Source organism: Rhinoraja longicauda, chromosome 7 (genome assembly GCF_053455715.1).
Source record: "Rhinoraja longicauda isolate Sanriku21f chromosome 7, sRhiLon1.1, whole genome shotgun sequence".
NCBI lineage: Eukaryota > Metazoa > Chordata > Chondrichthyes > Rajiformes > Arhynchobatidae > Rhinoraja > Rhinoraja longicauda.
The window spans coordinates 70,769,052-70,793,774 of NC_135959.1; the positions used below are offsets into that span (position 1 = coordinate 70,769,052).

General features: G+C 44.2%; 1 protein-coding gene across 1 annotated transcript in view; it reads right to left on the reverse strand.

Moving 5' to 3' along the window:
* Positions 1 to 242: 242 nt before the first annotated feature.
* The window catches only part of LOC144595597 (uncharacterized), a 28,951-nt gene continuing 4,470 nt past the window's right edge, over positions 243 to 24,723 (reverse strand). The window contains exons 3-9 of the mRNA XM_078403163.1: positions 23,485 to 23,781; positions 20,994 to 21,260; positions 16,227 to 16,371; positions 14,704 to 14,870; positions 10,748 to 10,826; positions 2,685 to 2,718; positions 243 to 593 (exon numbers count right to left, since the gene is read on the reverse strand). Coding sequence (XP_078259289.1) covers positions 441 to 593; positions 2,685 to 2,718; positions 10,748 to 10,826; positions 14,704 to 14,870; positions 16,227 to 16,371; positions 20,994 to 21,260; positions 23,485 to 23,781 — 1,142 coding nt within the window. The 3' untranslated portion in view covers positions 243 to 440. The remainder of the gene's footprint in view (positions 594 to 2,684; positions 2,719 to 10,747; positions 10,827 to 14,703; positions 14,871 to 16,226; positions 16,372 to 20,993; positions 21,261 to 23,484; positions 23,782 to 24,723) is intronic.

The following is a 24,723-nucleotide window of genomic DNA, read 5'->3' on the forward strand; positions in this document are numbered from 1 at the left end:
GCATTATTCACCATTAGTAAACACAATTTATACTTTATGCTGAATTAATAATGCATTTTAATAATAAAATTCTCCTGAAATTTTTTAATGGAAAAGAAATTTGGAACAATTACACCATTTTAAATGTGAAAAATGGTAGAGTTAAAGAAAGGTAATCATTGACCTAAGTTTTCATCTTTGGTTTAACCATTTTAGCTAAACTGTGGAGTTTCTATAGGATAAATGCAAAACAACATTGTGACTGATTGTGTAACCAATACCCACTATCTGAGCACAACCTGCCAACCATTAGTCCTTTCTTACGGTGCAGAAGCCACTAAATGAATTTAAACTGCATGCTGCAAACTACAAGCTCATGATTGTTTGATTCGAGCTGAAATGTAACAGACCACGCGGAACTGTTAGACATTGTCGCATTCTGTGAGGAACAGGTTGAATGATCATTTGTTGATTCCATCTGTTGATGCAATGTCCTTTGGGGAATCCGCTGGTGTACAAACAGAGCCTGCACCTCTTGCGCGATCTTGCGGAGTTTTAATGCTGCGACAGTCCTCCGTGCTGGTTTGGTATCCAAAGTTTTGAATTGAATATTGCTGAAAAATGAAAATTATAAACCCATGTCAACCATTTTAGGACACAGCTCTTGGGTAGGGGCGCTGTAAACATTCAAGATAATGCTAAAGAAAATGTGTAGGAAGGAACTGCACATACTGGTTTAAACCAGAGATAGACACAAAATGGTGGAGTGACTCAGTGGGACAGGCAGCATCTCTCCAGAGATTTTGCCTGTGCCGCTGAGTTACTCCAGCATTTTATGTCTATCCTATGCTAAATCAATACATTTTCTCACCTCAGAGGTTTTATGACTTTTTCCACTTAGGTCGTATTTTACACATTGCACTTTCACAGCATTCATAGCTTTCATGTGCTCTGTGTTTCTGTGATGAGCAGGCAGTCCAAACCATCAGCGTACCTCTATAGGGAGAGGTTGAGTAGGTTGGGACTCTATTCCTTGGAGTGCAGGAGGATGAGGGATGATCTTCTCGAGGTGTGTAAAATCATGAGAGGAATAGATCGAGTCAATGCACAGTCTCTTGCCCAGAGTGGGGGAATCAAGGACCAGAGGACATGGGTAAAAGGCGAAGGGGAAAGTATATAATAGGAATCTGAGGGGTAACTCGTCAAGAATCTGAGGGGTAACTTGTTCACACAATGGGTGGTGGGTGTATGGAACAAGCTGCCAGAGGAGGAAGTTGAGTCTGGGACTATCCCAACTTTTAAGAAACAGTCAGACAGGTACATGGATAGGACAGGTTTGGAGGGATATGAACACAAGCAAGTGGGACTCGTGTTGATGGGACATGTTGGCCAGTGTGGGCAAGTTGGGCTGAAGGGCCTGTTTCCATTCCTTCTCTCCAGAGATGCTGCCTGACCCGCTGAGTTACTCCAGCATTTTGTGTCTACCTCCTATTCATTCAGCTATCTCCCCCTGGATCCCATGCGAACCAATCTTTCAGAGCACGCTACCATGCGGAACCTCCTCAAGTGCCTTGCTGAAATTCACATATACAACGTCTACAGCTCTGCCTTCATCAACCTTTTTGGTCACATCTTCAAAAAACGTAATCAGATTCATGAGACACCATCTCCCAAATACAAAACCACGCTGATTATCCCTGATCACGCCTTGTCTATCGAAATGCCAATATCTCTTAACCCTCAGAATACTCTCTAATAACTTTATGACCAGAGATGTTAGAGTCACTGGCCTGTAGTTCCCAGACTTATCCTTGCAGCACTTCTTCAAAAGAGACACAACATTTGCCACCCTCCAGTCTTTTAACACCTCACCCATATTTAATGACGATACATATATCTTAGCTGGGGCATCTTCTCTAGCATTCTTCACTAGCTTCCCACAGAGTACTCGGATATATCTGATCAGACCCAGGGTATTCATACATGTTACATATTCACACAGTCTATCTTCATGCATGTTAGAAAGTTAAGATATATATATGTACTTCCAAATAGAATATCTACCTACAGAGAAGAATAGTAAAGAAACTAAGATTCTCGTCAGGAGTCTACAATCTCCTCTCTTGCCTCCCTCTCAATAACCTGGGATAGATTCCTTCAGGCTCTGGAGACATCCACCTTGATGTTCTTCAAGGGCCTCAGCATCACCTCCTCCTCGATTTCAAACTGCCCTAGTATTTTGAAGATAGACACAAAATGCTGGAGTAACTCAGCGGGACAGGCAGCGTCTCTGGAGAGAAGGAATGGGAGACATTTCGGGTGGAGGTCCTTTCTCAGAGTCGACCCGAAACGTCACCCATTCCTTCTCTCCAGAGATGGTGTCTGTCCCGCTGAGTTACTCCATCATGTTGTTTCTATCTTCGATTTAAACCAGCATCTGCAGTTCCTTCCTACACATTTTGTCTGCCCTAGTATTTTCCTGACTGATCTTTTTGTCATCCAAGTCCTTCTCCTCGGTGAATGCAAATGCAAACGACACGTTTACGACCTCACCTACATCCTCCCACTCCAAGCATAGATTCCCCTCCAATATACTTGAAACTTTTATCCAGGAATTCAGTGGAGGTACCAATGATGAGCTATGGGAGTTATGCAACAAGTATAACCTTCAAGGAGCTGTGAATAAAATATATTTTTTTCCTCACCTGGGGAATAACTATCAGTTGCTTTTTTCTATGCCTGCAAAACAAAATTTCAACATTTTAATACATTTTAACGACAATTTGATCTCAAACATTTAATGAGTATCAGGTTAGAAAATTGTTTACAACACTGTAAAAATGTAGACAATTTGTTTACATTTCGCGCGGTGGCGCAGCGGTAGAGTTGCTGCCTTACAGCGAATGCAGCGCCGGAGACTCAGGTTCGATCCTGACTACGGGCGCCGTCTGTACGGAGTTTGTACATTCTCCCCGTGACCTGCGTGAGTTTTCTACGAGATCTTCGGTTTCCTCCCACACTCCAAAGACGTACAGGTATGTAGGTTAATTGGCTGGGCAAATGTAAAAATTGTCCCTAGTGTGTGTAGGCTAGTGTTAGTGTGCGGGGATCGCTGGGCGGCGCGGATCCGGTGGGCTGAAGGGCCTGTTTCCGCGCTGTATCTCTAAATCTAAAAATAAATCACCACATTTCTCCACCTCTTCCTATAATAAGTCAACAGTAGTTTAGTGGGTAGGGTAGTGATTAGGGTTGGGCAGTGTAGATCAGAGCCTGATGGGAGATGGCAACAAGCTGTTCATGAACTTGGAGGTAATTGTTATTAAGCTCTTGCATCGTCTTACTGACGACATCAACACGAAGAAAGCGTGGTCAGGATGGTAGTGGTCCTTGATGATCATAGAATGTAGAACATAGGACATAGAACAGTATAAATGGTTGGGAAGGAACTACAGATGCTGGTTTGCACCAAAGATAGACCCAAAATGCTGGAGTAACTAAGCGGGACAAACACCATTGTAGCGGCCAGCTTCTCGTCCATCTCAATTAGCTCCCAAGCTGCCACTTGCATAGACTGGGTCAGCGATAAGCGTAATAACTCGAACAACCAATAACAGAGATCCTCCTTGACGTTTAATAGTTAGTCTTCTTTATTTGAAGGTGCAATAAACATATTGGCATATCTCTTGTCATCGACTGGTTATTAATTGCTAGGTAAAATTCCATATCTTACCACAGTCTATGCGATCGTTACGAATTGCCAGATATAACTTCGACGCAGTTTGTATTAATCTTCTTGTTAATAAAACTTACAGGCGATTACATCATGGCTGACAAATCTTTTGGCGGAGCTTCTAGCTGACCCTCTGTCAGCACCTCCCAGCTCACACACTCTGCCAACACATACCCAACTGCCCGTACTCTGGCTCCGCCCAGCCCCTACGTAAGCATTGCATTAACTCTATAGTGTCCAAACTACAGCAGGATACAAGGTAATAATATCAATAAGCAAAAATAACTAATAACTGCAAAATGGCTCCTACAACCATCTCTGGAGAAAAGGAATAGGTGAAGATTCGGGTCAAGTACCTTCTTCAGACTACAGAACAGTACAATAAAACAGGAACTGGCCCATCAGCCCACAATATTTGTGTTGAACATGATGACTAGCTGAACTGGTCTCATCTGACCGCACATGATCCATATCCCTGGAGTCCCTGCACTTCTATTCTCACCTCGACAGCTATCCCTCTAGTGTTGGACATTTCCATCCTGGGGGAAAGGTTCTGACTGTCTACCCTTTCTAAGCCACTCATAATTTTATATACTTCTATCAAGTGTCCCCTCAACTTCAGATGTTTCAGAGTCACAAACTATCCAAGTCTATCCAAACTCTCCCTGTAGCTGAACCTCTCAAACCCAGGCAACATTCTGGTGAACCACCTCTGCACCCTCTCCAAAGCTTCCATGTCTATCCCATACAGGGGCGACCAGAAGTGCACACAATACTCCAAATGTGGCCTAACCAAAATACTATATGATCACATTGAATGGCGGTGCTGGCTCGAAGGGCCGAATGGCCTACTCCTGCACCTATTGTCTATTGTCTATAGAGCTGCATCACGACGTCCTGACTCTTACATTCAGTGCCCCAATTAATGAAGGCAAGCATACATTATGCCTTCCTTAATACCCTATCTACTCAGGGTGTAGAATGGTACGGCTACCTTTGGTGAGCTATGAACGAACGTCAAGATCCCCCTGCACATCAATGCTGGTAAGAGTTAAGTTCTCAACAACAGTAGCCAAACACTGCAGTAGGTAGATGTAGGAAGGAACTGCAGATGCAGGTTTACACTGAAAATAGACAAAATGCTGGAGTATTTCTGCGGGACAGGCAGCATCTTTGGAAAGAAGGGATGGGTGATTTTTCGGGTCAGTACCGGAAATGCGCGCAATATTGGAAGTGAGGCCTAACCAATGTCTCGTATAGCTGCAACATGATATCGCTACTCCTGTGCATATCATCCCTCCCCATACAGGCAAGCAAGCTAAAAGACTTCTTCACTACCTCAACTACTTGCATTGCCAATTTCAGGGAGCTATATACTTACACCCCAAAGCCCTGCTGTTCATCAACCCTTCTAAGGTCTCTGCATTTACTGGCAATGTCCTGCCAGTATCAGAATACCCAAAATACATTAGCTTCCACTTTTAGTTTTAGACATACAGTGCGGAAACAGGCCCTTCGGCCCACCGAATCTGCACTCATTAACAATAATGAATCCCGGCACAACAATAACCTACACACACTTGGGACAATTTAAAACTTATACCAAGCCAATTAACCTTCAAACCTGTACGTCTTTGGAGTTTGTGAGGAAACCGAAGATCTCAGCGAAAACCACGCAGTCACGGGGAGAACGTACAAACTCCATACAGACGGCACCCGTAGTCGGGATTGAACCCAGGTCTCTGGCACGGCAAGTGTTTCAGACAGCAACTCTACCGCTGCGCCACCGTGCTGCCCTTATCAAGATTAAATTTAATCTGCAACTGCCCCACCCAATTTACTAACTGATCTATGTCTCTCTGTATCCTGAGGCAACCATGCTTGCTATCGACACCTCCGCTAATCTCTATCATCAGCAACTTCTCCATCTCACCACAGATATTCTCATCTAAATCAATGAGAAACAACAAAGGTGCTAGCACTGATCCATATGGTATATCACTGGTTCCAATCAGGAAAACACCTTCCATCACTCCTCTCTGCCTCCTATCATCAAGTGATCATAAATCCTATCACTAAGAATTATTTTCAATAGATTCCTCATGACTGATGTAAGCCTCACCTGCCAGTAGTTTCCTGGTTTATGCCTAGCACCCTTCTTGAATATGGAGCAACATTAAACCAGAACCAGGAGCCACAGTTTCCAGAACCAGGGGCCACAGTTTAAGAATAAGGGGTAGGCCACTTAGAACGGAGATAAGGAAAAACTTTTTCTGTCAGAGAGTTGTAAATCTGTGGAATTCACTGCCTCAGAAGGCAATGGAGGCCAAGTCCCTGAATGCATTCAAGAGAGAACTGGATAGAGCTCTTAAGGATAGCGGAGTCAGGGGGTATGGGGAGAAGGCAGGAACGGGGTACTGATTGAGAATGATCAGTCATGATCACATTGAATGGTGGTGCTGGCTCGAAGGGCCGAATGGCCTCCTCCTGCACCTATTGTCTATTGTCTATTAGTTATCCTCCAGCTTTCCAATACCTTGCCTGTGACTGAAGGCGAGGCACAAAATCTCATTGAGAGCCCCAGCAATCTCCTCCCTTGCTTCACATAACACCCTGGGATAGATTTCATCAGGCCTTGGGCATTTAGCTACTTGATGTGCATTAATATCGCCGACACATCCACCTTCCTGATACACACGTGTTCCTGACCATCAGAATACACCTCTTCCAACTTGTTATCCTCCACATCCTTCTTCCTGGTGAGAACTAACATAAAGAAATCAATGAGGCCACCACACATATCCTCACAAAGACCTTCCTTTTGGTCTGTGTGGGAGTCTCCTCTTCCCCGGCCTGTACTCTTGCTTCCAATAGATTTGTAAAAGGTTTTTGAATTCCCATTGATTCTGTTGGCCAGGGCCATTTATTAGCCATATCATGGACCTTGGAGGTATGTCACCTGTTCTTTCACCTCTTCCCTTCCTGCCATCTAGGTACCCAACCAGTCAGAGAAACATTGAAAAATAGAAAAATAGGTGCAAGTATAGGCCATTCGGCCCTTCGAACCATGCACCGCCATTCAATATCATCATGGCTGATCAACCAAAATCAGTACCCCGTTCCTGCATTTTCCCCACATCCCTTGATTCCTTTAGCCCTTATAGCTGAATCTAACTCTCTGTTCAAAACATCCAGTGAATTGGCCTCCACTGCCTCTGTGGCAGAGAATTCCACAGACTCACAAATCTCTGGGTGAAAAAATGGTTCCTCGCCTCAGTCCTAAATGGCCTTCCCCCTTATTCTTAAACTGTGACCCCTGGTTCTGGACTCAACCAACATTGGGAACATTTTTCCTGCATCTACCCTGTCCAATCCCAAAATAATTTTACACGTTTCTATAGGATCCCCTCTCATCCTTCTAAATTCCAGTGAACACAAGCCCAGTCGACACATTCTTTCACCATATTTCAGTCCCACCATCCCAGGAATTAACCTGGTGAACCTACGCTGCAGTCCCTCAATAGCAATAATGTCTTTCCTCAAATTAGGAGACAAAAATTGCTCACAATACTCCTCCTTGCTCCTAAACTCAAATCCACTCGTAATGAAGGTCAACATGCCATTAGCTTTCTCCACTGCCTGCTTCACCTGCATGTTTACTTTCAGTGACTGATGTACAAGGACACCCAGGTCTCGTTGCACCTCCCCTTTTCCTAATCTGACACCATTCAGATAATAATCTGCCTTCCTCTTCTTGCCACCAAAGTGGATAACCTCACATTTATCCACATTATTCTGCATCTGCCATGCATCTGCCCACTCACCCAACCTATCCAAGTCACCCTGCAGCCTCATTGCAACTTCGTCGCAGCTCACTCTGCCACCCAGCTCTGTGTCATCCGCAAACTTGGAGATGTCACATTTAATTCCCTCGTCTAAATCGTTAATATATATTGTAAATAGCTGCGGTCCCTGCACCGAGCCTTGCGGCACCCCACTAGTCCCTGCCTGCCATTCTGAAAAGAACCCGTTAATTCCTACTCTTTGTTTCCTGTCTGCCAACCAGTTCTTTATCCATGTCAATACCCTACCCCCAATACCATGTGCTCTAATTTTGCACACTAATCTCTTGTGTGAGACCTTATCAAAGGCTTTTTGAAAGTCCAGATACACCACATCCACTGGCTCTCCCTTATCCATTCTATGTTACATCCCCAATAAATTCCAGGAGAATTCCAATCCTTCCAAATAAAGTGATTTACTTGTACGTCTTCCAAATTAGTGTTACGTTTCAGTGTTCACCAGGAGATCTGTTATGCCATGCTTTGCCCTGCCACTCCACTCTTTAGCTGTCTCTCCCTCCAGCCCTGCAACCAGTCTGAAGAAGGGTCCCAACCCGAAACATCACCTGTCCATGCTCTCCAGAGATGCTGCCTGCCCCACTGAGTCACTACAGCATTTTTGGGTCTTTCCTTGCTAAACCAGCATCTGCAGCCTCCTTGTTTCTTCATTCAAAGTTATTAAACCTCAACACAACCTCATTGTGTGAAATGTTCGAGGCTTGTCCAAATCAATCTGGAGGTGCACATGCAAGAAACAAAACGAACACGATGTAAGTATCGGTGGCATAGGGGTGCAGCGGAAAATTGTGACCCAGGTTCAACCCTGACTCCAGATGGTGCCAGTATGGAGTTGGTACGTTCTGCCTGTGACCATGTGGATTTTCTCAGGGTGCTCCTGTTTTCTCCCACATATCAAAGGCGTACTGGTCTGTAGGTTAATTGGCTTCTGTAAATTGTCCCCAGTATGTGGGATAGACTGAGTGTATGGGTGATCGCTGGTCAGGGCAGAATCAGTGGGCCGAAGAGTCTGTTTCCATGTTGCATCTCTAAACTAAACTGAATGTTGACTTAAGCCACAAGGGAACGGAGATTCAGTCTGTATAATAGTTCATGAACTGGAAAGACAAGGATAGGACATCACATGTGAACTGACTAGGATTTAACAAGAAAATCAGTAATTGATTCCACAAAGTCCACAAACACCTCTTGCTCACAGCATAGAACTTGGGACTTTGAGACCAAAGATGTTGCTGAATGCATCCCGCAATGGTGCAGAGCCAACATTTGCCATTGCTGATGAGAACTATGATGATACATCATTGAGAAATGAATGTAACTCCAGCCTCTGTAAACTCAATGCAGAGGGCTTGCAAACCTATTATTTGCTGTAGCCTGTAGAATATGACCCACTGCTTTCTAGGCTGCAGCGATGTTTATTGACATTTCCAGAGAGGAAAAAGGTAGACACAAAAAGCTGGAGTAACTCAGCAAGTCAGGCAGCATCTCAGGAGCAAAGGAGTAGGTGACCCTTCGAAGCATCACCTGCTTCTTTTCTCCAGAGATGCTGTCTTTTTGTGGGTATCTTCGGTTTAAACCAGCATCTGCAGTTCCTTCCTACTCCCCAGAGAGGTAATGTCTGGGGAGCCCTTGTTTTCAGCTCTTTGCCTCTCATATTTATCTGCTTGAACACCCCAAAAATGTTTTGTGTGAGTTTTGTATCTACTATGAATGTATAACCATACCCATCCACTGATATCAAACATCGAAGTCCATGAACATAGAACACAGAACAAGTAGGGCACAAGTAGATAGGCACATGTCTATTGTATTTAAAGTAGTATAAGAAAATAACTGCAGATGCTGGTACAAATCGAAGGTATTTATTCACAACATGCTGGAGTAACTCAGCAGGTCAGGCAGCATCTCAGGAGAGAAGGAATGGGTGACGTTTCGGGTCGAGACCCTTCTTCAGACTGAATGAAACTCTTCAGTCTGAAGAAGGGTCTCGACCCGAAACGTCACCCATTAATTCTCTCCTGAGATGCTGCCTGACCTGCTGAGTTACTCCAGCATTTTGTGAATAAATGTCTATTGTATTTGCCTCAACTACCACCGCTGGCTGTTCCAAGCACTCTCTGTAATAAACTTGCCTCGCGCCTCTCCATTAAACTTGGCCAGTCTCACCTTAAAGCCATGCCCTCCAGTATTTGATTTTTCCATCCCGGGGAGAAAGTTGTAATGTGTACCCAATCTATGCCTCTGATTGATTGTTCCAGAGCAAAACCTCTCCATAGAGCTAATCCCCTCTAATCCAACCATTATTCTGGTAAACCTCCTCTGCACCCTTTCCAAAGCCTCTACGTGCTTTTGGTAATGGGGAAACCGGAACTGCACGCAATATTCCAAATGATTTCGCATCATCGGGCGGCACAGCGGTAGAGTTGCTACCTTACAAGCGTCAGAGACCCAGGTTCGATCCCAGCCACGAGTACTGTCTGTACGGAGTTTGTACGTTCTCTCCATTACCGCGTGGGTTTTCCCCGAGATCTTCGGTTTCCTCCCACATTCCAAAGACGTACAGGCATGTAGGTTAATTGGTTTGGTGTATCTGTAAATTGTCCCTAGTGTGTGTAGGACAGTGTTAATGTGCGGGGATCACTGGTTGGTGCGGACTCGGTGGGCCGAAAGGTCTGTTTCTGCGCTTTATCTCTAAACTAAAAACGAAACTAAACTTTGTATGACTACCATTCCCCTTCTGATGCTGATACAACTTCCACATTCTCCCTCACCTCTGTCCTTGCCCCCAGTTCTACCCCTTACACCCATGTGCCATTCCACTGTCAACTAGACCTAGCCCGAGTCTCTACTTTCTTACACGTGCTCGCAATGGTACTGCACACAAAATGAAAGTCCATCAGGCCATTCAGTAACACCCAACACGGGCCTCAGGTGCTGCATAATAATCTTGCTGCAAAGGGGCGCAACCAAGTCAGTCATTGGTGTGCAACACAACAGAGACTCTGTGCCTTTGCCAACACCAAAAACATTTGGGTCGTGGAGTTTGTGGAACTGCACAAGACTGCAAGTCAGGCCAATGGTTTTAGGAGAAATGTTTGGAAGGAAAAGAGTTTTGGAAACATACCTGAATACTTTTGGATCAACATCAGTTCTATATACCTGGGTTTTGCCGACTTACCATCTCAAAATAATGAAAAAACAGACACTGGCTGCAAAAATCACGCACGATGTTATCAATGTGGCTCTTAAAACAATCCCTGAAATTATAAATAACAATCATTAAATCCTTCAACAACAGTACTTCATTTATTTATTGCGATTGATTGCTGGTGGATTTCGATAGTAAGACGAGCATTAAAATCCCCTTGACGTTTCAAGTATCGCTACAAAATATGTAAGTCATATTTAAGGCAGGCGAACTTCAGAGTATTGATCAGCGCATGGAAATATGGCATTATTGCTGAAACAAAGAGGTCATTCAAAGGACAGCAGAACTGGGACTCAACATTCCAGGGTACGGCAACTTCAAGCATGAAAGGCGAAGAAGTGAAAGAGGAGGGGGCAGAGTAATATTGATTACCGCCATTCTGAAGGAGGGGGAGCTGGAGGGGATGTTGGCACAGCAGTAGAGTTTAAAAAAGGGCAATCACCTTGCTCCAGGTATACGACATGGCTCCCAATTGTCAAGAGAAGCAGATACGCAGTTATAGCATGGAAACAGGCCATTCAATCCAACACATTCATACCAACCAAGATGCACATCGTAAGCTAGGCCCATTTGTCTGCACTTAGCCCTTATCCCTCTTAACCTTTCCTATTCAAGTACCTGTCCAAGTGTCTTGTGAATGGTGTTATAGTACCAATCTCAACGACCTCCTTTGGCAGCTTAATGTAAGAAAATAACTGCAGATGCTGGTACAAATCGAAGGTATTTATTCACAAAATACTGGAGTAACTCAGCAGATCAGGCAGCATCTCAGGAGAGAAGGAATGGGTGACGTTTCGGATTGAGACCCTTCTTCAGACCCTTTTTCGAGACCTCCTTTGGCAGCTTGTTCCATATACCCCCTGTGCTCCGAGTGAAAATGTTGTCTCTTAGATTTCTATTAAATCTTTCGTCTCTCATCTTCAACCTGTGTCCTCTGATGTTTCTATGTACTGTATCTATGTTTTGAGTCCCCGAACCAAGATAACAGACTCATCCAAAGTATGCCCCTCATAAATTTGTACACCTCTATAAGATCACCTCTCAGCCTCCTGTGTTGTAAGGAATAAAGTCCTAGCCTGCCATATCTCGCCCTATAATTAAAGTACTCAAGTTGTGGCAACATGCTCACAAATCTTCTCTGCATTCTTTCCAGCTTTGTGACATCCTTCCTACAGTAGACAAAAGACAATAGACAATAGGTGCAGGAGGAGGCCATTCGGCCCTTCGAGCCAGCACCTCCATTCAATGTGATCATTCCCAATCAGTACCCCGTTCCTGCCTTCTCCCCATACCCCCTGACTCCGTTATCCTTAAGAGTATCTAGCTCTCTCTTGAATACATTCAGAGAATTGGCCCCCACTGCCTTCTGAGGCAGAGAATTCCACAGATTCACAACTCTCTGACTGAAAAAGTTTTTCCTCATCTCAGTTCTAAATGGCCTACCCCTTATTCTTAAACTATGGCCCTGGTTCTGGACTCCCCCAACATTGGGAACATGTTTTCTGCCTCTAACGTGTTCAACCCCTTAATAATCTTATATGTTTCGATAAGATCCCCTCTCATCCTTCTAAATTCCAGTGTATACAAGCCTAGTCGCTCCAGTCTTTCAACATACGACAGTCCCGCCATTCCAGGAATTAACCTAGTAAACCTACGCTGCACGCCCTCAATAGCAAGAATATCCTTCCTCAAATTTGGAGACCAAAACTGCACACAGTATTCCAGGTGCAGTCTCACTAGGGCCCTGTACAACTGCAGAAGGACCTCTTTGCTCCTATACTCAATTCCTCTTGTTATGAAGGCCAACAATCCATTGGCTTTCTTCACTGCCTGCTGTGCCTGCATGCAATAGGGTGAACAAAACTCAGCACAGTGCTCCAAATGTGACTTTACCAACGTCTTGTACAACTGTAAACATAACATTCTGACTTCTACACTTGATATCTTGACTGATGAAGACCAATGTTTTCTTTACCATACTTTCCATCTGTGGTGCCATTTTCAGGTGACTTTGTGCCTGTACACATTCGACACTCCCCAGAACCCGACCACTCACTGTGAAAGCCCTGCCGCAGGTTAATTTCCCTAAATGCAACAAATCACACTTATCTGCATTAAAGGTGCTGGTCAGGCGGCATTTGGAGTACTGTGAGCAAATTTGGGCACAATATCTGAGGAAGGATGAGCTGGCTCTGGAGAGGATCCAGAGGAGGTTTACAAGAATGATCCCAGGAATGAGTGGATCAGCATATGATGAGCGTTTGGCAGCACTGGGCCTCCACTCGCTGGATTTTGGAAGGTTGAGGGGGGACCTCATTGAAACTTACAGAATAATGAAAGGCATGGATAGAGTGGATGTGGAAAAGATGTTTCCACTGGTGGGAGAGTCTAGGACCGGAGGACACAGCCACAGAATTAAAAGGCGCTCTTTTAGAAAGGAGGTGAGGAGGAACTTCTTTAGTCAGAGGGTAGTTAATCTGTGGAATTTATCGCCACAGAGGGCTGTGGAAGCCAAGTCAGTTGACATTTTTAAGGCAGATATAGACAAAAACAGGTGTCAAAGGTTATGGGGAGAAGGCAGGAAAATGGGATTAGGAGGCAGAGATCAGCCATGATTGAACGGCAGAGTGTACTCGATGGGCCAAATAGCCTAATTCTACTCCTATAACCTGTGAACTTGTGAGATTGGGCTAAGTAGTGACAGCCAGAAAGGCTTTGTACCCTGCAGGTCGTCTCTTACTGCCATGAGTTTTTGAAGGCAGTGACAAAGGAGATTGATGAAGGTAGGGTGGTGGATGTTGTATATGTAGATTCTAGTAAGGGTTTTGATATGGTCCCTTATGGTAGGCTGATCCAGAAGATATATGGGATTCACGATGACTTGGTTGTATGGATTCAGTACTGACTTATTCTTAGAAGACAGAGGGTTGTGGTGGAAGGCAGATATTCTGGCTGGAGGCCTGTGACCAGTGTAGTGTTGCAAGGATCTGTGCTGTTTGTGATCTATATCAATGACTTGGACATAAATGTAGGTGGGTTGGTGAGTGGGTTTGCTGACAACACCAAATCTGGAGGAGTTGCAGGCAGTGAGGACGGCTATCAGAAGATACAGTGGACGTAGGTCAGCTCCAGAAATGGGCAGAGAAATGGTTACTGGAGTTTCATACCCGAGGTGTTGTACTTTGAGAGACTGAATGCAAGGAGAGAGCATGCAGTTAATGGCAAAACCCTTAACAGCATTGATGTACAAGTAGATCTTGGAGTCCAAGTTCATAGCTCACTGAAGGTGGCAGCACAAGTAGATAGGGTGATAAAGAAGGTATGGTATGCTTGCCTTTATTGTCGTGTACATTGAGTATAAGAGTCAGGAATTCATGATGCAGCTCTATAAGACTTTGGTTAGGCTGCATTTGGAATATTGCATGCATTTCCAGTCGCCCTATTATAGAAGGATGTGGAGGCTTTGAAGAGAGTGCAGAGGAGGTTTAGCAGATTACTGCCTGAATTAGAGGGTTTCAGCTACCACGAGAGGGTGACACACTTAGATCGTTTGCTGTGGAATATTGGAGTTTGAGTCTTCCTCAGGGTAGGATTGTTGTCCCAAACCTCTTCAGCTGCTTCATCAGTCAATAAGGGGGGTGGCAACTATTGCCTGTCGATGCTACGTTAAACTTCAAAGCATTATGTACCTAGTAATGTTATCTCGATCATAACCAACATTTCATAATCAGGGCCATTCACAATACAATCAAATTATTGGCGTTGAAGACATTTCACAACAATAACGTAAAAGAACCGTTGAAGAGAATGCACTATCACAATACTAAATCTGTGAAAATTCACATCAGCATTCAAACACCTCTGATGTTACCGTGAACCATTTCTGTCCAATATAAAATTGGTTTTAGTATAATATTAATACATACATTGTTTTTCATCCGAAGTAATCTCAATCTCCAACTGTGCTGACAACTTCCAATGTTGGTTGGATGCGACACACACATAGATGCCAGCATAACTTTCCTTCATGGGTGCTTTGAATTTGAGGTTATTTTTAATCAGTTTAATGCCTTCAGGAAGTGAACCATTTTGTCTTGGAAAAGAGAACAGATGATGGTCAAATAGCTGTAAGTATGCAAAGTGCAAAGGCACATCTCTTAGAATCAGAAACAAAACATTTGTGCATTATGATGGTGGATATTTTGATTCGTGCTATTATTTTATTATATTTGCTCATGTACACGCTGGACAAATTATTTTCTTTTCGTCTGTAAAGATCAGTCAATAAGGATTTGGCGGCACGCTGGCACAGCGGTAGAATTGCTTCCTTACAGCACCAGAGACTCGGGTTCGATCCTGAATATAAATGCTGTCTGTATGGTGGCAACACAGGGTGGTCAAGAAGACTTCCTGTACATCGGCATTTATCAGTTTGAATGCAGAAGTTGGAATGTTTGTACAGTTGTACAAAACGTGGTGAGGCTGCATTTGGAGTATTGTGCTCAATTTTGGTCACTTGCTATAGGAAGGATGTCATTAAGCTGGAAAGAACGCAGGAGAAATTCATGAGGATGTTGCCACGACTTGAGAACCTGTGGTATATCCTATGGGCATACGTGCTATGTGTAAGCGCCAAATGAATTCCTTGGAGTGCATGAGACTGAGGGGCAATCTGATAGAGGTGTTCAAAATTATAGATGGGGGAAGTATACAGTCTTTAAAAATCATTCCCATAGCTGAATTCTGCGGCCGACTCGACTTTGTGGATCAGAATCTTGCTTCCCCCCTCCCGAAGCTGTGACCTCCGTTAGTCCGGCAAGACAGATAATCCAGAAAGGCTCTGGAACAAAGGGTGCCAGAAAATTGGAGGTGGATCTTCAGAAGTATATTTAAATTGGAAGAGGCATAGATAGGATAGACAGTCAGAACCTTTTTCCCAGGATGGAAATGTCCAACACTAGAGGGCATAGCTATAAGGTGAGAGGGGGAAAGCTTCATGGAGATGTGGGGGGCAAGATTTGTTTTTACACAGAATGTGGTGGGACATCTGGAGCGTATTGCCCCTCGTGTGTGTAGAATAGTGTTAATGTGCATGGATTGCTGTTTGGCACGGACTCAGTGGGCTGATGGGCTTGTTTCCGCACTACATCTCTAAACTAAACTGAACCTATCGATGCCACTGGGCCATCTTTAGTTTCTTGAGCAGATGGTTTGTTGGATGCAAGAAACACAACCATACTGTGTCCACAACATTCAATTCCATTACGTTTGGCCAGGTGAGCACTTTCTACTTTCATGCATCAGACTTGCTATTTGTGATCTATATCACCGATCTTCACTTTACAAATATGCTTCAATAATGCTGCAGTTTTTAGTTGTTAATACACTTTGAGATACAATTTATCACGAATGAATTACCCAAATATTTCATGTAACTATTTTCACTTACTTTGAACAGTTCAAGTTAACTTGTTTCACAGAGCCTGTTATTTTAACCTGAATGGTTCTCTCGCTGTCTGTTGTGTTGAAGATAAATTTATTTTTCCTCCCTTTAACACGTTGACGGTTGCTTTTAATCTGGATTTTGAAAGGACCTGTCAAAGAAAGGCTTTACCGATTAATATAATCAGCTTCCGGATCTACTGATAGTTTTCATGCACAACGGTACTGAAAGTGAAGGAAAAAAAACTGCTGATGCAGCTTTAAAATCGAAGTGGACACAAAATGCTGGAGTAACTCAGCGGGTCAGGCAGCATCTCTGGAGAAAAGGAATACAAATACAAATTGCTTTTATTGTCATTCAAAAATAGATTTGAATGAAATGTCGTTGCCATGCAGTCATGACAGTAAAGAGCACAAGACACACAATCACATAAGTTTAACATGGACAACCATCACAGTGACTCCTCCAGGCACACCCTCACTGTGATGGAAGGCAGTGAAAAGTCTTATCTCCTCCTTTGTTCTTCTCCCAAGGTCAGGCAGTCAAACTGCTGCTTCGAGGCGATCGAGGCTCCCGACTTTTGAAGCCCCCGCCGGGCGATGGAAGGTGTCAGGCCGAGCCACGCAGGGCGATGAAGGTCCTGAGCCCCCGCCGGGCGATGGAAGGTGTCAGGCCGAGCGAACGGGTCAATCGAGCCTCACGATTCGGGGCAGTCGAAGCTGCTACGGCTGGAGCTCCCGAAAGCCGGTCGCCAGCCAGGGACCTGCGAGCTCCCGATGTTGCGGTCCACAGGGCCCGCGGCCGAAGCCTCCGAAGGCTGAGTTGCAGCCACAGTCACAGCGCCACCACAGCCTCCGAAAGTCATCCAGCTCAAAGATGGTAAGTCCAGGCCCTGCGACCGGAGCCTTCAAGGTCAATCCCAGTTGGAGGCCGCCAACTCCACGGTGTTAGGCCGTAGCGCGAACGGAGATACGACACGGTAAAACGTCGCATCTCCGTTGAGGAAGAGATTTTAAAAAAGGTTTTCCTCACGCCTCCACCACCCCCCACATATACACAACTAAAAATAGGTTATTACATACATCCAACGCGAACAGTAGACAAAGAAAGAAGACAGACAAATAGACTGCCGGTGAGCCTCAGCTGCAGAACAGCGCCGCCACTTCCAGAATCCATTGTAAAGGGCGAGGTTTCTGATCTATCATGATAAAATAGGCCAGAGTCAACATGGTTTTGTGAAGGGGAGATCTTGCCTGTTGAACCTGTGGCAATTCTTTGAGGAAGTAAATAGCAGGACAGACAAAGGAGAGTCAGTGGATGTGGTTTACCTGGATTTTCAGGCCTTTGATAAGGTGCTACACGTGAGGCTGCCAAAGAAGATACGAGGCCATGGTATCAGAGGGCAGATACTGGCATGGATCGCAGGTTGGCTGGATGGCAGAAGGCAAAGAGTGGCAATAAAGGGGGCTTTTTCTAGTTGGCTGCCAGGGACTAGTGGAGTTCCACAGGGGTCGGTGCTGGGGCCGCTACTCTTCACGTTGTATATCAATGACTTGGATGAGGGAATTGAAGGCTTTGTGGCAAAGCTTGCAGATGATACAAAGATAGGTGGAGGGGCAGGTAGTGTAGAGAAAGCAGGGACTCTGCAGAAGGACTTGGACAGGTTGGGAGAGTGGGCAGAGAAGTGGCAGATGGAATACAGCGTAGCAAAGTGTGAAGTCATGCATTTTGGTAGTTGGAACAAAGGAGTAGACAATTTTCGAAATGGGGAGAGAATTCAGAAATCAGAGGTACAAAGGAACTTGAGAGTGCTGGTACAGGATTCCCAAAAAGTTAATTTTCAAGTTGAATCAGTAGTAAGTAAAGCAAATGCAATGCTAACATTTATTTCAAGAAGACGAGAATATAAAAAGAGGGATGTAATGCTGAGATTTTATAAGGCGCTGGTCAGGCCACATTTGGAGTACTGCGAGCCATTTTGGGCACAATATCTGGGGAATGATGTGCTGGCATTGGAGAGGGTCCAGAGGAGGTTTACAAGAATGATCCCAGGAATGAGTGGGTTAGCATATGATGAGCTTTTGAAGGCACAGGGCCTGTACTCGCTGGTGTTTAGAAGGATGAGGTAAAACCTCATTGAAACTTACCAAATAGTGAAAGGCCCAGATAGAGTGGATGTGGAGAGGATGTTTCCACTAGTGGGAGAGTGTAGGACCAGAGACCATAGCCTCAGAATAAAAGGACATAGACAATAGACAATAGACAAGAGGTGCAGGAGGAGGCCATTCTTCCCTTCGAGCCAGCACCGCCATTCAATGTGATCATGGCTGATCATTCTCAATCAGTACCCCGTTCCTGCCTTCTCCCCATACCCCCTGACTCCGCTATCCTTAAGAGCTCTATCTAGCTCTCTCTTGAATGCATTCAGAGAATTGCCTTCTGAGGCAGAGAATTCCAGATTCACAACTCTCTGACTGAAAAGGTTTTTCCTCATCTCAGTTCTAAATGGCCTATCCCTAATTCTTAAACTGTGGCCCCTTATCATATCATCAAATCATATATATACAGCCGGAAACAGGCCTTTTCGGCCCACCAAGTCCGTGCCGCCCAGTGATCGCCACACATTAACACTATCCTACACCCACTAAGGACAATTTTTACATTTACCCAGCCAATTAACCTACATACCTGTACGTCTTGTTCTGGACATACTTTTAAAAAGGAAATGAGGAGGGATTTCTTTAGTCTGAGGCCACAGAAGGTTGTGGATGCCTTCAATGGATATCTTTAAGGTGGAGATTGATTGATTCTTGATTAGTACGGGTGTCACGGGTTAAGGGAAGAAGGCAGGAGAATGGGGTTGAGAGGGAAAGATAGATCAGCCATGATTGAATGGCAGGGTGGACTTGATGGGCCGAATGGCCTTATTCTGCTCATGTAACTTATAAACATGAACTTATGCTAGTATACAGAAATAGGATTGTGTAGATGAATGTATGGATGGAGACACTATGCAGAAAGAAGGATTTCGTGTTTCTTCAGCACTGGATGTAACTCTGGAGAGTACAGATTGGATGGATTGCAATCCTCAGGGTCAGGACCAATATCATTGCTGGGACAGGGGAAGGTGTGGGTTAATGCAGCTGGTCGTGGGAGGGAGCTGGTTTAAAGTAGCTTATCAGAGCTGAATAGAGGTTCCAAGGGAATGCACAAATGAGTGGAACAAAGAGAGAAAGTAAATTAACGTACCCATTTAGCAAAATAAATATATAGCAAAAACAAAGTCAAGCAGCAAAGGAAGACCAATGAACAAAACAAAATATTAAGATTATTACATTAAAACAAAACAAAATGTTTGCAGCATTCATGACATAAATTAATTAATAACGCAAATAGAAATGAACAGGAATGTTTTAACTGTCATTGTAAAACAGTGACTATATGGAAACCACAGCTGGGAACTAAATATTCCAGTAGGAAAAAAAAACTGCAGATGCTGGTTTAAATCGAAGGTAGGCACAAAACGCTGGAGTAACTATGCAGGTCAGGCAGCATCTCGGGAGAGAAGGAATGGGTGACGTTAAGGGTCGTGACCCTTCTTCAGACTCTAAATATTCCAGGACCATCAACATTTAGGAAGAACAGACAATAATGAAAACAAGGTGGTCTCTCACTATTGGTAAAGGAAGAGATCAAGGCAGTGGTGAGAAATAATCTTGGGTTGAAAGAGAAGGTGTAGCAGCAGGTAGTACAGGTGCATTAAAATTAATTGTGGGATGGAGGTACAGATATGTAGGCAGATGATGAAAAATGTTGTAGTGGGAGATTTTAACTCCCCCAAATTTGACTGGGACTATCAGAGGTTTGGATGAACCAGGTTTGTTTGGCACAATTAGGAGGGTTTCTTAAAAAATTATGTAGATAGTCCAACAAAAGAAGGGGCCTTACTAGATCTAGGGCGGCACGGAGGCGCAGAGGTAGAGTTGCTGCCTTACAGCGAATGCAGCGCCGGAGACTCAGGTTCGATCCTGACTACGGGCGCCGTCTGTACGGAGTTTGTACGTTCTCCCCGTGACCTGCGTGGGTTTTCTCCGAGATCTTCGGTTTCCTCCCACACTCCAAAGACGCACAGGTTTGTAGGTTAATTGGCTGGGCAAATGTAAAAATTGTCCCTAGTGGGTGTAGGATAGTGTTAGTGTGCGGGGATCGCTGGGCGGCACGGACCCGGTGGGCGAAGGGCCTGTTTCTGCGCTGTATCTCTAAATCTAAAAGATCCAAATCTTGTACTGGAAAATGAGCCTGGCTAGGTGATCAAAGTTTTGGGAGGGGTGCATACTGAGAATTGTGATCATAGTTCTGGATGTTTTGAGATAGTTATGGATAAAGGTAGGACTGGTCTTCAGGTGAAAGTGGTAAACTGGGGGGAAGCTAATTACAACTGTATTTGGCAGACACATGGATAGGAGGGAATTAGATGGATACAGGCCAAGTATATCTAGATGTATCCCCGCCCCCCTGACATCAGTCTGAAGAAGGGTCTCGACCCGAAACGTCACCCATTCCTTCTCTCCCGAGATGCTGCCTGACCTGCTGAGTTACTCCAGCATTTTGTGAATAAATATATCTAGATGGGTTTAGATGGATTGGCATTCTGGTCAGTGTAGACATGATGGGCCAAAGTGCCTGTTCCCATGTTTTATCATTCTATGTTCTGTGACTGCGTATTGCATATCACACACATTAATTAGGAGGGTTTTTAAAAAAAATACTCACATCTTATAAACAGTTCCAATGGTGAAGACGCTGTTGGATGTCTTATTAGGCAGGTTACATTCTCCAAATTGTTTCTTTGTTGTGTTGATTTATAGCTGTTAATAACATTCTTGTTTGCATTTTTCTGTTTGGTCTTATATTTTCTACTGATTGAGTTGATTGATGAAATCCCCACAATATTGTCTGCTAGGCCTCCCTTAGCATTTCTGCATGCTGTCACCAGTCGGTCTTCTAAAACACTCTGATGTTGGCCACTCGAAGGAAGGACTGTAAAGGGCAACAAGTTATTTCATGTTCTGTAATTGAGGACAACATGAAAACTAAAAATGTTATTGCATCCATTGGATCGATTCTCTGACAATCACACCACGCACGTTTCTGGATATTTTAATAGCTCCCTTCAATGCATTTGAATCGAATCATGGAGTTCCACTCATGTTCAACATCAATTGCGGTAGAGCTGCTGCCTTACAATGCCTGACCTCGGGTGATGTCTGTGCGGAGTTTGTATGGTCTCCCTGTCAATGCATGGGGTTTTTTCCGGATGCTCCAATTTCCTCTCACATCCCAGGGACCTGTGGGTTTGTAGGTTAATTAGCCTCTGTAAAAAATGGCCCCGAGTGTGTAGGGAGTGGATGAGAAAGTTGTTATCAATGGAATGTTGGCCTTCATAACAAGAGGAGTTGAGTATAGGAGCAAAGAGGTCCTTCTGCAGTTGTACAGGGCCCTAGTGAGACTGCACCTGGAGTACTGTGTGCAGTTTTGGTCTCCAAATTTGAGGAAGGATATTCTTGCTATTGAGGGCTTGCAGCGTAGGTTTACTAGGTTAATTCCCGGAATGGCGGGACTGTCGTATGTTGAAAGACTGGAGCGACTAGGCTTGTATACACTGGAATTTAGAAGGATGAGAGGAGATCTTATCGAAACGTATAAGATTATTAAGGGGTTGGACACGTTAGAGGCAGGAAACATGTTCCCAATGTTGGGGGAGTCCAGAACAAGGGGCCACAGTTTAAGAATAAGGGATAGGCCATTTAGAACTGAGATGAGAAAAAACTTTTTCAGTCAGAGAGTTGTGAATCTGTGGAATTCTCTGCATCAGAAGGCAGTTGAAGCCAATTCTCTGAATGCATTCAAGAGAGAGCTAGATAGAGCTCTTAAGGATAGCGGAGTCAGGGGGTATGGGGAGAAGACAGGAACGGGGTACTGGTTGAGAATGATCAGCCATGATCACATTGAATGGCGGTGCTGGCTCGAAAGGCCGAATGGCCTCCTCCTGCACCTATTGTCTATTGTCTATTGTCTAAAGTGGGAACAGGTGATTAATGGTTGGTTTTGACATGCAATGGTTGACTCGGGTGGAGCCCTGCTTGGAACAGGTGGGCTGAAGGGCCTGCTTCTATCAAAGAAAGACACAAAATGCTGGATTAACTCAGCGGGCCAGGTAGCATTACTAGAGAGGAATGGGTGGTGTTTTGGGTCAAGACCCTTCTTCAGACTGAAATTCATGGGAAAGGGGAACGAGAGATATAGACGATGGTGTGGAGGGATAAAAAACAAATGAATGGAAGATCTGCAAAAAAGTAACAATGATAAAGGCAACAGGTTATTAGCTGTAGCTAGGTGCGAACGAAAGACTTGGGTGGCGGACGGGTGGAGAGGGAGGAAATGCAGGAGTTACTTGAAGTTAGAGAAATCAAAAGTCATACCACTGGGCTGTAAGCTGCCCAAGCGAAATACGAGATGTTGTTCTTCCAATTTGCGCTTGGCCTCACTCTGACAATGGAGGAGGCCCAGGACAGGGAATGGGAAGGGGAATTAAAGTGTTTAGCAACCGGGAGATCATGTAGGTCCAGGCGGACTGAGCGAAGATAATTCAGCGAAGCAATTGCCCCGTCTACGTTTGGACTCGCCGATGTACTGTATAAGTGTCCACATCTTGAACAACGATACAGTAGATGAGGTTGGAGGAGGTGAAAGTGAACCTCTGCCAAACCTGAAAGGACTGTCGGGGTCCCTGGACAGAATGGAGGGAGGAGGTATAGAGGCAGGTGTTGCATCTCCTGCAGTTGCAGGAGAAGTTGCCTGGGGGGTGGGGGTGGTTTTGGTGGGAAGGGATAAGTTAACCAGGGAGTTATGGAGGGAACGGTCTCTGCGGAACACAGAAAGGGGTGGAGACGGAAAGATGTGTCGATGCTGTATCTATAAATCAAACTAAACAATCAACATTGATTCAACATCACTCATTAGCTGAAGTTAAAAACATTTTATTTTAACTCAGCGAGAATTTACATAACTGGGTCCAATATTTAAACCTCTGTTCCATACACTAGTCTTTGCAACTAAAAACTGTTTGCAAAGAATTTAAATGTGGATTAAATTTCTTGAAAATGTCGATGAGCTCTATAAATAGAAAGGAAATAGATCACAGCAAGTTCACAAACCCATAAACGACAAGAGTTAGTGATACATTGCATTATAGTTAACTTACTCAGAACTGTCAGGGTAACATTTTCAGTGGCTGTGCAGGAGTTTGTAAATACACATGTATTTGGCTTTTCAGCAATAAGATGGTGATCCCGGTCTCTTTTTAATGTGGTCTTAATGGATTTTGAACACACCATATTTTCCAAAGAGCTGTTCTGTAGAATTACACCAAGGAAATGTATTGTGTTGTTATTTTCCACCTGCCATTGAGATTGGCTGATCGCTTCTTTCTTTGCTAAATTGCATCTGACTTCCCTTCCATTTTGCAGTTCAGTCGAAATAATTTTATGCATTTGTTTTCCTGCCAAAAAAAATGTTGTTAATATTGAAACAGCAATAGTGATGCAAGCAACGTGTATTTCACATATAAAAGAACTTCATTGAGCATTGCATGTCCACAAGTTTCAAAGTAAAAAAAATTCTCTGCTACTTATTCTGTTCTACATTAACATTGCAGCTCCTCCTCAGCTGACAAACATCCAATTTATGGCCACCCCACATGTACAATCGAGATTTGGGGCAACTCCCTGGCCACACACTCATTTCTCTCCTGCCATCGGGAAGAAGACTTAGGAGCCTAAAAACTGTAACGCCCAGGTTCAGGAACAGCTTCCTCCCCACGGCCAGCAGGCTATTAAACACAACAACCTCTAAATAAGCACTGAACTATATCGACTTGGGGGTATATGGTTTTGTCTTTTTGAACTATCATTGTTTGTTAGTTTTTTAAACAAATGTATGTGCGTGTGTGTATATATGTGTGTGTGTGTATATGTCTGATTATGTGTGTGTATATGCATGATGGATTTGGTGACGTTTTGGGTCAAAACTCTTCTTCAGACTGAAAGTCAGGGGAAAGGGAAATGAGAGATATGGACAATGATGTAGAGAGGTGTAGAACAAATTAATGAAAGATATGCAAAAAAGTAACAATGATAAAGGAAACAGGCCACTGTTAGCTGTTTGCTAGTTGAGAATGAAAAGCTGGTTTGACTTGGGTGGGGGAGGGATGGAGGGAATGGAGGGGTTACTTGAAGTTAGAGAAATCAATATTCATACCCCTAGGTTGTAAGCTGCCCAAGCTGCCCAAGGGAGGAGGTATACTTGTTCTGTCTGGGGGACACAAAGGAACAAGGGGAAGTGATCCATCCACAACAGTAGAGGGAAACCCATACACTAGTTCTGTGTTAGGCCACTTTCACATCCTACACACCAGGAGCAATTTACAGAAGCCTATAAAACT